Source organism: Amia ocellicauda, chromosome 13 (genome assembly GCF_036373705.1).
Source record: "Amia ocellicauda isolate fAmiCal2 chromosome 13, fAmiCal2.hap1, whole genome shotgun sequence".
Lineage (NCBI taxonomy): Eukaryota > Metazoa > Chordata > Actinopteri > Amiiformes > Amiidae > Amia > Amia ocellicauda.
In genome coordinates this window covers 23,166,652-23,180,256 of record NC_089862.1, presented here as the reverse complement: position 1 = coordinate 23,180,256, position 13,605 = coordinate 23,166,652, and the positions used below count along the sequence as shown (strand labels likewise).

The following is a 13,605-nucleotide window of genomic DNA, read 5'->3' as shown; positions in this document are numbered from 1 at the left end:
GACAAATTTAAGCCAGCCCAGGACCACCCTGATGTTAGTCGTTTTCAGATAGCACAGAGCTGGCTGGCAGTGCTTAAACATGTAAACACTGCATTAGGGATCCTTTGAATACTGCTTAAAACAATTCCTTATGATTGTAAATTTTATTAAATAAATAATAGCCTTCCATACTCCTTTTTAAATAGAATTGCTATCCAGTTGTCTAACTTCCACAAGCAGATGCTATATCACATAAAACCTTATGCTGTGAATACAGCACAACTTAATTATGCTCATGTTAGATTGCAATGCTTGCGTCTGCAAATTTCACATTCATTAAATTTTGAGCACTCATTTTACTTTACTGAATAGCAATCTGACCTTTAGAGTTTTACCCTTTTTTCTGCAAGACATTTAGCTGTAATTGGCTGAGAAGATGGCTGTAATGCAATTGCTGCAAGTTGGTAGCTGCAGATAAAATCTTTCAACAAATATTACAGTGAAAATATTCTTCTCCCAAATTAGAGCAATTTTTCATATTAATGTCGGGTTATCTGAATCAGTGACATAGTAAAACATGTTTAGAAGCAAATTCTATATTAAAAATGCAACATTAATGTAATTTTTCATGTACTGATGATCAGTTGTGGACTTGGGGCACTTTTCCAACAGCGTTCAGCACACTGAAAAAGAAATAATTGCCTTTTTAATGCATTTTATTACCTTTGCCATTTGCTCATTTTTCAGTAATTTGAAAGTGGCTCTTTAGCTCTCTTCATTACCAACAGACACCTCAATTTTTTAAATTAGGAAGATTTCACATTAAGCTACAATATTTGACCATTTAATTGTAACATATTAGAGAATTTATACACATTTTTCAGGCCACAAGAGAGAAATTCAAGATATCTATTCTAGTGTATTAAACTAATCCAGTAGTAAAATACTGCCTGGATCTTTCTTGACTTGATAAAAAGCTTTGACTGCTCACTTGAAGGAGATAAGTACAGTATAGCCCTTTTCTCACTTGGCCTCAATTTGACAGAGGCACTGTACTCCAGCTGAACTTACTTTCTCTCTTGACAGAAGACAGCCAAGTTAATTGAATGTCCTAACGAACCAACCATGTAGCAAAGGCAACTTCACTTCCAAATCTGTTCTCGCAGGTTAGAATATATGATCACAAAGTGGATGGAGAAGGGAACCACAAAACCGAGAAGTTTAAAAGGAAACACTTTGCACTTTTTGCTTTTATGTTTAAAAACATGACTGGTTCCTTTCTTGCCTGGGCTAAGAGAGACAAGGAATGGGAATAATTCCTTGTACCTTTTTTCACAAACTAGTACTTTCAAAAGGTGATGAAATGTAAGCGTCATGCAGAACTGGCTAAGTTGCCAATAGGCAAACTTATACTTGTTCACAATTAAATCAATTGTCAGTCCCCTTCACCTTCAGTAGACTATTCCTAACAGTGAAGGGCAGAGCATTACCAAAATTGCCCAATACCGTAGCAAATAATTGAACACACTACTCAGCCTATTGGTTTTCCACACAATTCCTGTAGCTCTCTGGCTGCTTATTCACATATTCACTCATCTTAAGTTTTGAATAAATAATTCGTAAAATATCAAATTATAAAAGCATGAAAACATGAACTCAAAGTAAACAATTCTGTCTAGCCCAAAGAAAGGACCACTGCACCCAATGTAGAATAATCAGTCAACGAATATAATGGCTGACTGTAAAACCCACTTCTCTGTGCAAAAACATTTGTGATTTAGGGTGCACACCATCTTTACGGTTTAAAGGCCACTGTGTTTTCAGCCTTGATTTCACAAAGCAAAGTTCTCCCAGTGAGCCAACTAGAAATATCTAATGAAACTGTTTGCACAACAATTCAGAAAAGAACGTCCTCCTTTAATAACACCATTTATCACCCCAAAAGTCACTCTTCTAACATCATGTACATCCAGCAAGAAAAAACACGAGAATCAGATTCCCAATGATTAAACTGATACTAGAGTTAGTCAGGCAAGATGTATGCAAAGTAAAAAGTATAATTAAGAAACCAAAAAATAATGATAACTATATGTTGGAAACTTATAATGGTTTTGCATCCCCTAGCATGTCCCTGGGATGATGAGCATATAATGGGATGAAGGTATAAACCACGATTTAGATTTGTGGAGAAAAAAAGTTTCCATCCCATGTCAAACAATGCTCCTGTTGATAATATATATAAGATGGCAGTGTATAATACCCTTGCTAGCAGATAGGACTCCCTGAATTTGTTTTGGTGGAGATGCTTTGTAAAGTACCACAAAGATGTTTTATTCTGAAGTGACCTCCTGAGGTGAAATAAATGTGAGGAGTAATTGCTCGCAGGAATGCCCCAGACACCCACCTCAATTCCGCTCTGCCTGGCCAGCTTGACAGCAGTGTTGTAGTAGCCACAGCGCAGAAGGTGCTCCACCATCATCCGGTCCATACGCTTCTTCTTCCAGATGTTGACTGCAGCTGGCTGGTCGCTGCTGTGCTCCTTCAAGTGCTCAATCCTGCGCTTACATAGCTTAGCACTCTCATCTTCAGCCTGGATAGACTCCGCCGCCTGGTACAACAACAACAACGATGACAACTGTGACAAACACCAAGCAGATGGTGCGACATGCGTCTCATTTGTTCAGGGAATAAATACATCATTCATTAATATAAAAAAAATAAAACATGGAACAGAATTCAGTACTTTGAACAAGTCCATTTCATCTTTGGTTTCTTAATACTTTCTGGTCATTATAGATTATTTTAGTTTTCTTATATCGGGCCACCTGTCTTCAAGATGGAGTAGGTAGAAAGATCATATTGCATAGACATTATATTGCTTTGGGGATAGATACAAAAACAAACTGTAGTGAAGGATTAAAAAAAAAAAAAAAGAGACTTAATTTTATAGAGGTCACAGAATCATGCATGGTGGTACAGATCGTATCAGTAAACTCAAACACTAAACACTAAAACCCGAAATTCTTAGCTTCACATGATTGCATACATTTAGTAGTGTTCCTGCTTTCATAAACTACTTCCAACAGTAGAACAAAGCTTCTCTGGTCTGCTGATAAGCATGTCCACATCAGTTGAATGGTGTGTATTGTAACAAATTTGTGGCCCCACCAGCAACGCATTCACGGTTTCCATGGGCCCAGGCAGAAGAACAGTTAACTGTTTAAAAGCCACACTGAATGTTTCACTCTCCTAGCGGCATAAACAACGATACATACTGAACAGTTCAGCTCAGATTAATCAGAAATGGTAGAGCCAGAAGAGAAACAAGCCCAAAGGTGACAACAAAATAATTTGCATGGGTAAATAGGCAAGTATTTCAATTGACTGACAACGGTCCTTCACATAGTCTATTGAAACAGAGGTTCAGGTGGTTGATATGAAAAAGCAGGGTACACATCTACAAAAATACAGCATTCTTGTGTGTGATGACAAAAAGCAAAAGCAGCCATTACAAAAGGCTACTCTGTGCTCGGCCAAAAATAGAACTCTAGCCTATTCAGAATTTTAGATCTTTCCTTTCAATTTGTCCTCAGTAGCAGCCTGTTATTCTGAAAACAATTTACATCAAGTACTCCTGGAGGGCTGCACATTATTCTCTGCTTTCTGTGAATGAGCGCACGGAAACAAAGCAATCATTATTCCTGAATGATGCAGGAGGGCTTGAAGATAAACAACAAAACAAGAACAAAAAAGGAGGATTTTTTTTTCTCTCCAAAAGGTTTAGTCTTAAACTGCATTAGATTTGCTCTCATTAACATACTCATGATCAGGAGATATCTGAATCGAGATCGGAGGACTTTCCACCTAAGGAAGGGAAAGTCCGTTTTGCCGTTTGAGTGAATATATTAAGGTTAGATTGCAGACAGATCAACATTAGGGGAGCGTTGAGGGATTTCTGAATAATTTCGTTGCTCTGCAGCTGCAAAGACCTGGCACATCCCGAGGCCCCCCAGCAGACTCAGCTGGCTAAACTGGGAATTAATTAAAAGCAATGCACTGCCCAGTACTGCGTGCTCAGGTTAAGCTTGCAGACATGAAGAGCTACATCGCATCAGCATTTACACCACATTGCACCGCTCCTCAGCCGAAGTTGGATTAATTATGTTCTCCTCAAAAGTTGGGGTTAAGGCATCAATTAGCCTGTAAAGATATACAGAACAGTTATTAGATTCCAAAGGGGTCTTTCTGATTCCTTTTTTTTTTTTGTTATAAATATGAAGCAAGGAGACTTTGTTCAGGCACAAGAGTAAGCCTCAGGAGGCAGCAGCACTTGTTTATGCCACATCTACATATTTTTCATCAAAATAAGGATGCAGAAAAAATATTGCCTTACTGTTGTATAGATAGCTTTTAAGATTTAAAAGGCAAGGTAACAATTTAAAATTGGAACAGATCATGTCTAATCCAATTCTTCTAGAATTCATATTTCAGTTTTTACTTGTTGCACATCTTCCAATATTCTATATTCGTGTTACTTTGTTTTCCTTTAGAACATGCTTAATCATATAATAGTAAATATAGCTAACAAAAGACTTCTACATTTTGAATGCAAGAAACTGAAGGAGGATAGACCATTAGTCCTAAAAGCTGGGAAGTCCATCATTGAGAATAAAGATCCCCAACCATTAAACTGCAACATTATTTCTGCTTCTAGGTAAACAACAGATTGCCTTTTCATGTCAGCAAACCTTGAGAAGTCTTATCGGAAGCTAAATGTTCCCAGAAAGGCTGCACTTTCATATTTAACAAAATTAAATAGATAAACCATGGAACTAATCTAATTGGTTACAAAATAAATATTAGTTTGTGTGTAGTAAATATATTGGTACTAAGCTGACAGAGTATGTCAGTCACTGCAATGCACAAAAAGAAGTAGATAACTGAATAGTTTTCCCCTTGCACCAAGTCTATTCTGTGCTCAGCCCAGAATTTCTGCTGTTGATTTAATTTTGCTTCTTCAAGTGAAAAAGTGCAGGAAATGACTTTGCAATATAAAAGGTACTTTATCAAATGGATTGGTTGCCAAAAACAAAGCAATTGTATATGGCTCTATTTGCATATGCTTTTCCATTCCACATGATTTTTATTTTTAAGTATTAAAGAGACTCTCTCAATTGGGATGGTATCTAAACTAATTTTATTAAATAAACTATGATATCCAATGCTAAATGAAATGCATAAAGTGAACTACTAATCATACAAAGGAGCTGCCTTATCAGGTTAATATTGACTCTCGGCTGAGTTATACTTTAGAAAAATGGCAACATATAGCTATATTCCATTTTAATTCCCAGTTTCTACTTATGCTTCAAAAGTAGATATCACAGAGGTGCACATGAAAGAGGGAGTATGTTTAAGTCATATTAAAATAATAAAAAAGCTAGTGAATTTGAGTCAACTTAATTCAAATCTTTCTTTGGTGAAGCATAGTTTTAAAGAGACAACATGATTTAAAGCACCAGACAGTCCCCAGCAGGACAGTAAACAGCTCCTGAAAGGAAAACAAATACGTACAATTTATTTTTACATTCAGAAGGTCTGATCATATTCTCTTCCACAGGCATAGAAAACATTTATTTCATAAAGAAACCTCAGGACTACTACATACATCATCATGACTATGTATTCTGGCCATCATTTAGTACCTCTGTGTAAATGTTTGCGATCAAAAGCATTGATATACAAATTGAGAATGGAAGAATCAGATTTAATCTGCAGGTTTTTTTTTTTTGGCATTTAACAGCAAAATATTCTCAACAAACGATTACCTTGTATTGTATCACCATTTATTTTAGCCTGTCCAACCCCAATCTCCCAGATGCTGATTTTCCTGTTGGTTTTTAATTTGTTCTCTTGAACGGATCCAAAAAAAAAATGTAATGGGTTTAAAGTCATAGGCATAGTCATATACTCCTGCCCCTCCAATTAATTCCAATGAAAGTTTTTGGCACAGCGATCTTGCAGATTATTCAATGAATTGGCAAATGATTCAATAATTTAATTACTGGGCTGGCTGTACCAAATACCTGCATTCAATGGACTGAAATGGCTGGCATTTCACTATCCCTAGTTTAAGGGCAGGAATGTGGAAGTTACATTGGAATGATTTATTTATTTTAAATCCACTCTCAATCCTCGTTCTCATTCCTTGTATTGCAAGACCTACATGTCAGCTAAAGCCGTGCACTGGAAAAGCCCCTTGGGCTTCCTACAGGGAAGGGGTTTTGACCTTTGTCTCTCCTTGATCATGAGTAACATGTCACACAAAGGCCTGCATGTTATTTGTTTGGAGCAGGTTTTTAAAGGTATTAAGATAGAAAGGGGGCATATTATGTGTACCGTCATCGTTTCCAGCCCTTCTGAACATCCTTTACTCAAGTGTAGCTCAGCTGGTGATATGCTGCTGCAGGGCATCTACACCAATGCACCTCTTACACAAGCAATACTGACAGCACTGGATCGTATGGCAAACCCACCCTGGCCAAACTGGGCACAAGGGGCTTTCTTCTCCTGTTTAAAGGGTTTGTATAAACCTATCAAAATATAATGATTTACCTTTGCTTGCTTGTCAGGATCCCTCAATGATGGAACATAATACTTGGAGTGTTTTTCCAAAAACGTGTTCTGAAGGGTCATTTATCCTCTTGGAGGCTATTAACACTTGCTGAAATTATCCAAAGCATTATAAGAAGTGACTAAAAATGAAACTAATTCTCAGGAAAATACCAATATTGTATTTTTTTTGTTTCAAGAGCTGGTTCTGACAAAAAAAGGAAATAACTGCTGCTACTGCACTTCAATACATATTCAAACTCCTTGTACGTTAATGATTAATGATAGGATAACCAAAAATGAAAAAAATGCAACTGCATTATTATTATTTTTTAACACTGCAGTTTTGAAGATCGGGTTGTTATCACTAGACTGGGTCTAGAGCCCCAGAGTTATTTTTGCACTAGAAAGTGAGGTAATGTGATGTGTCTTAAAACTAAATAGAGAGAAAATAGTTCCAGAGTCAGAGAGACCCTAGAAGCTGGAGGGTATTAAGATGCTTCAGAATGGATTAGGCAAGAAAAAAATCCAGGCAAAATTATACTACAGACAATAAACATCTCATTGTATCTGCTTCCAGTTAAAACAAAACATGTGTGAAGCCCAAATTTAAATATTGTGGAGTATTCTAACAAAAGCATTTATAGGTGCAATAAAAAAAATCTCCAAGGAAACTCAGTAATAGAGGGTAAGAAACTACAACTGCACATTTTGCTAAAGCTGTGCACAGGTTTTGCTTTACGAAATGCAGTTTGTTTTCTGAATATTAAGTCTACAAAGGACAAGTGTGTGGTATTAGTGTAAAACAATAAAAATAAAACCTGGACATTTCAGAAATGTATACATATATAGGAGATAATCTCATTTGTGGAATGATAAATAAGTCAAAACTAATGTCAAAGGCTTCTGAACATAACAATGATAAGTGATAAGACCTATCCCTCTTCAATTCTCTCTACACAGTTTTAAAGGAGATTCTGACAAGAACATGGGACTTACACGGGACAATACTGTCATGGCAATCGGAAAGGGGATAAAGGTAAAATGCCTTTCAATTTCATGACAACAACAGGCAGGATATCTTGTAAGTGCTTCATAAAGATTTAGATGGCACAGACAGGAACATTTAGAAACAGGTACTGAAATGTTGGTGTGACAAGTGGTGTGTTCATAAGTTTGTTCTGAAGGAGCACTACTGTGTGCTATTGATACTACACATTTACTTAGATGAAGGTCCTATTGTGTGAAAACAATGTTTTTGTCAAAATAAATAAAGGAAAAGTATTTTTTAGAGTTGCATTCAAGTGGGCAGATTCCCTTTCCATCTTCTTATTGAACCACAACAGTTCCCATCACTCTCTCACACCTCATCTTCTGGTGAGCCAAGGCAATTGCTTCTGTGTGACATCTTGTGCATCTCCAAGCTGTGCTGGGAGTACAAACAGTACCATCAGTTCAGACTCCCTGCCACAGTCAGAGGAGTGGCATAGCCTGGAAAAGTATATCCTTAATAAATTAAGCTTAAAAGGAGGTTGCTAATTGAGATCTTCATTAGCTGCTACAACATCTTCACTTGCTGAAGATTGTACAGCCTGAAGATGTAGGTGTGTGGCACACATAAATCCAACATACCATGTTCAGATTCAATCCATATATACAAGACAAAAGCTGCACAGAAAAAATACCCAAAGCTTAGTTATTAAAATGATCTAAGCTTAACATTTCTTCTGTGACTATTCAATTTCTTGGCCACCTGAGAAAGATCCAATTTCTCACACCTCTCTGCACTTTCCTCTTTAATCACATACATCTTACTGGAAGACCTTGACTCAGGATAGACCTTGAAAAGCACACCAAATATAATATTTCCTTGCAGTAATTTAAATAAATTGTACCCTCTCTCTCTCTACCTTCTGCTTTAGAAACATATCAGCCTTAAACACAGTAATTCCAATAGTACAAAATGAGCAACTGATTTAAATAATGAACTCAGGCTTGCATGGTTTCAACAAAGTGAGACCACTCAAGCAGAAGTAAATTGTCAAACATAAGTGTTCGTTATGCAAGTCAAGAAGGATTCTAAAATTACACCAAGATAAAGAAAGTCAAATGTAACCAGTCTCCTCTCTCTCACCTAACAACGAATAGAGGAAGTGCATTCTCTACTTTCATCAATTTGTATATTGGGATCAATAACCATCTACATAGTCAATTTGGCCATGACATGCATTACCATTTTCAGAGAGGTTATAACTTAGATATAGGTCTCATTCGTTAAAAAAATTACTTTACGACTCCTTCCTAGGAAGGATTGGAAAGACCGATAGAATAGCCATATTATATTGTAGTACAGTAATTCTAGATCTGCGAGACATGCAGATAAACACTGAATGCTGGTCACCAAAACATTGTTATTGCTATTTGAACTATATCCTAAAAGAACGAATGAAATCAGGGGCTTATGATTTTTGTTCCATTTCAGTTGCTCTGTTCCTTTAGTGATTTGATCATTTCCTCCAATGGACACAATATACTGTTTCTCCAGGTTTTATGCAGTTAACACAAAACTATGTATTCTGAATACTTTACACATGTTTGTAAAACTTAAAATGGATGATGTAAAACTATTTATTAAGTAATTCAGAGTTTAGGTGGAAGAAACATCTGAAAACTACATTCAACTCCTTTGACCAAAATGAAGTAACTGGATCGCCAATAGCCTTCCCTTGTCAGCAACTCTCTCAGATTACTAACAGACCAGCTGTCCACATCCAAACTGAATCATACGAGAAAACTGATCATTTACTTAAATTCCAAAAGACATCTGGTATTCTATTCAAGGATCAAACACCTGTACAATATAACTACAAATGTGTATTGTGTAGCTATCCTACGGAATATCAACTTGACTAAAATATGCCAACATTTTACAGTGAGTGAAATCAAGCATAGAAAGGGAGCACTCTTTCCAGAGAGCCATTGAGCTTTAGGATTAATAAGTATAATTAAGCACTTTAGGATCCAGTCAGAGGATTAATTCATTCCAGTCAAATTCTTAATAAGTAAATTAAACCAAGAACTCTTTTGGATGTCAAGGTTACCTACCAATGGACGGGATCAATATAGAAATATTTCACTTATCACCTTGAAAAACAGCAAGCATTGTTTAGCCACAGCACACATCAGATTTTACGCTAATACCAGACACCAGAAACACCAGAAACTCAAACAGGTGTTCACATTTCTCAATTTGAAAGGACAATATTCTGCTGTCAAAATGTAGGTTGTGACTTGAATAGATTTTAAGAATAAGGGGAAAACAACAAAACTATAGAGGTAACAAACCATGAAGCAACAAAAGTGTGGGAAATACTAAAGACGTCCATCAACGTCTTCAAATTATATATGGACACCATTGTGGATATTTAGAAATTCACCCAGTTAATGGACCCCCGATTGACTCAACCAGGCCTATGCCCGAGTCTAGTGTGGGCCGTTCAGTGCTTAGATTACAGGATGAAATTTGGGCTATATCATTATACAATCGTGACCAGGATTCTCCAAGCAACGTTGCGCAAAAGGCTGATCAATGCCTGGCTTGGGGGCAATGGCTTCAGTGGAATGTGATTGTAACTTACTGGACACCTGTGAGCAACCTTACAGGTATTCAGAAAAACACATTGAAATAGTAAACACATTTTTTTCATTGATGTAGCATAGAATATACAGTGGGCTTATGTAATTTCACAAATTGGCTTCTCAATGTGCTTTAAGGGAGATCCTTAGAAAACAAAGTTAACCAAACAGCAGCATACACCCAAAAGTAAGCAAATATGAATAAGCCAATTTGCAGACCCACAACATGCAAGAAGGCTTCATTAAAAGAAACATTTTAAGAAGCTTATAAAATGTTGCAAAACAAAAATGGTAACTAATTCCAATTTATACCACAAAGAACAAAGATTGCCCCCCCTCACCCGCTAAAATATATTTTAATTGGTTTGTATTTCACATTTGGTGTAACACCATTCACTGAATCCTGAATATTCACACAATGCAGAATTTTACAGGACATTTTAAACACAAGGGAATGTTCCATATAAACACAACATCTGACATGATTCACATAGTAGTTACACTTCCAAATGGAAATATACAGTACTGTGCAAAAGTTTTAGGCAGGTGTGAAAAAATGCTGTAAAGTAAGAATGCTTTCAAAAATAGACATGTTAATAGATTATATTTATCAATTAAATGTATGCAAAGTGAGTGAACAGAAGAAAAATGTACATTTGTTTTGAAGGAACTCAGCAGGTAGGTCGGCCCAAACATCTTGGAGAACTAACCACAGTTCTTCTGTGGATTTAGGCAGCCTCAGTTGCTTCTCTCTCTTCATGTAATCCCAGACAGACTCGATGATATGGAGATCAGGGCTCGGGGGGCCATACCATCACTTCCAGGACTCCTTGTTCTTCTTTACGCTGAAGATGACCGTCGCTGTATGTTTGGGGTCGTTGTCATGCTGCAGAATACATTTGGGGCCAATCAGATGCCTCCCTTGATGGTATTTCATGATGGATAAGTATCTGCCTGTACTTCTTAGCATTTGGGAGATCATTCATTCTGACCAAATCCAATTTGGAGAAATGCAGCCCTAAACTTGCAAGGAACATCCTTGAACATGCTTCACTATTGCCTGCAGACACTCATTCTCCAGCCCTTTGGCGAACAAACTGCCTTCTGCTACAGCCAAATATTTCAAATTTTGACTCATCAGTCCAGAGCACCTGCTGCCATTTTTCTGCAGCCCAGTTCCTGTGTTTTCATGCATAGTTGAGTCGATTCGCCTTGTTGCCAAGTCGGAGGTATGGCTTTTTGGCCGCAAGTCTTCCATGAAGGCCACTTATGACCAGACTTCTCCGGACAGTAGATGGGTGTACCAGGGTCCCGATGTTTTCTGCCAATTCTGAGCTGATGGCACTGCTGGACATCCGATTGTGAAGGGAAGTAAGCATGATGTGTCTTTCATCTGCTACAGTAAGCTTCCTTGGCCGACCACTGCGTCTACGGTCCTCAACGTTGCCCGTTGCTTTGTGCTTCTTCAAAAGAGCTTGGACAGCACATCTGGAAACCCCTGTCTGCCTTGACATGTCTGCCTGGGAGAGACCTTGCTGATGCAGCTAAACTACCTTGTGTCTTGTTGCTGTGCTCAGTCTTGCCATGGTGTATGAATTTTGACAGTAAACTGTCTTTAGCAACTTCACCTTGTTAGCTGAGTTTGGCTGTTCCTCACCCAGTTTTATTCCTCCTACACAGTTGTTTCTGTTTCAGTTAATGATTGTGTTTCAGCCTACATGTTGAATTGATGATCAATTGCACCTATTTGGTATAATTGTTTAATCAAACACCTGACTATATGCCTACAAAATCCCTGACTTTGTGCAAGTGTACCTAGAAGAATTGATGCTGTTTTGAAGGCAAAGGGTGTCAAACCAAATATCGATTAGATGTAGATTTTTCTTCTGTTCACTCACTTTGCATTTAGTTAATTGATAAATATAATCTATTAACATGTCTATTTTTTAAAACACTTACTTTACAGCATTTACCTCACACCTGCCTAAAACGTTTGCACAGTACTGTATATTTTCCAAACATGAATCTATTAAATAGTGTTATTTAAAAAAACAATTAAAAACTAAAGCACACAAACTTAATTAAACATCTGTTTAAGGAACATTAACTTAGCAAAAGGTAATTTCAGTTGATTTAGTGTTGAAATGTATAGTCATATTGGTATTCTGTGAAAACATGACTATAAAAGAATGCAGAAAACTGCTGTCAATTAATAACATTTCACTTACAAGTGCAAATGTGTATTATGTTAAACAAATTATTAATCATCCTGAAGAGAAGTTGTGGACTCAATATGGATAAGAATAGAAAAGTGATTTGTATTCATTATTTAGCCTACAGAAAATACATTCTGTTGTTAATATACTAATGTTAACATAACTTACATCCCCATTACAATATTCATAAATCTCCCAACATCATCTCCTCTCAACACCAATTCCGCATTTCTATAGTGTTTATAACGTTTTTTTTTTTTTTTTTTATGCAGACATCTATTCACCAGTGTAATAGCCCAATTCTAAATCTGCAACCCCTGGCAGTACTGTGCATTTGAACAGTGTTTGCTACCAATTTTCAAACATAATAACTGGCCCTTCAGTAACCTACAAACCTATAAATAAAATATATTGTGCAATTTAGAATTAAATATTGTTTTCCAAATCATTTGGGGAAATTACACAACTGGGAGAGTTTACTTTTATCACAAGAAAAAGATTAGCTTGGAAAGTTTAGATTTTACATTTGGGACCATGGTGATACCATTGCAAAAACAGCCCCCAAGCACACCCAAATTTTGCTTTAGCTAAAATTACATTTCCTGCTACCCCAAAGCACTTACCTTTCTTTTCAATGCGCTCAGCTTCTCCACAACCCCGTCCAGCAGAGAGACAACAGAGTCCACAGCTGGACAGTTGCTCAAGGTCTTCTCCAGTTCCGCCACTACCATAGTGACGTGGCTCGTCTCCCGGTCAATATTCTTCTGCGCCGCCCGGAAACGCTTGTTCAATGTTTCATAAGGTACCTGCCAAAAATAAATTAAGGGTAATCTGACACGACCTTTCATATAACATGGCATGGCATGGCAGCAAAACCAACAACCTTACAGTTAGAGTTGACAAGTTCTCTACATTGTAACTAAAATGTAATTTGCCATTTGACATCCACATATTCTTGAACTGACACAACTTTCGCACTGTCACACGGAAATGGTGGTGGTTATAAACTTGGCTTCTGTTATAATGTCTATTTTCTTTTTCACACTTTGTACATACTCTGTGTGGATCTCAATCCGACTAGCTTTCCATGTGAACTGCTGTTACATACTGGAATTCCACATGTGCCAGAGAGTACTGACAGTGTAAATTGCTCTCCAAACAA

At 37.1% G+C, this 13,605-nt stretch overlaps 1 protein-coding gene across 2 annotated transcripts in view; it reads right to left on the bottom strand.

The window, feature by feature from the left end:
- The window catches only part of maea (macrophage erythroblast attacher, E3 ubiquitin ligase), a 35,213-nt gene that overhangs the window by 16,285 nt on the left and 5,323 nt on the right, over positions 1 to 13,605 (bottom strand). For both annotated transcript variants that reach the window (XM_066720205.1, XM_066720206.1), the window contains exons 2-3: positions 13,067 to 13,249; positions 2,384 to 2,587 (exon numbers count right to left, since the gene is read on the bottom strand). In XM_066720205.1, the coding sequence (XP_066576302.1) occupies positions 2,384 to 2,587; positions 13,067 to 13,249 (387 nt within the window). The remainder of the gene's footprint in view (positions 1 to 2,383; positions 2,588 to 13,066; positions 13,250 to 13,605) is intronic.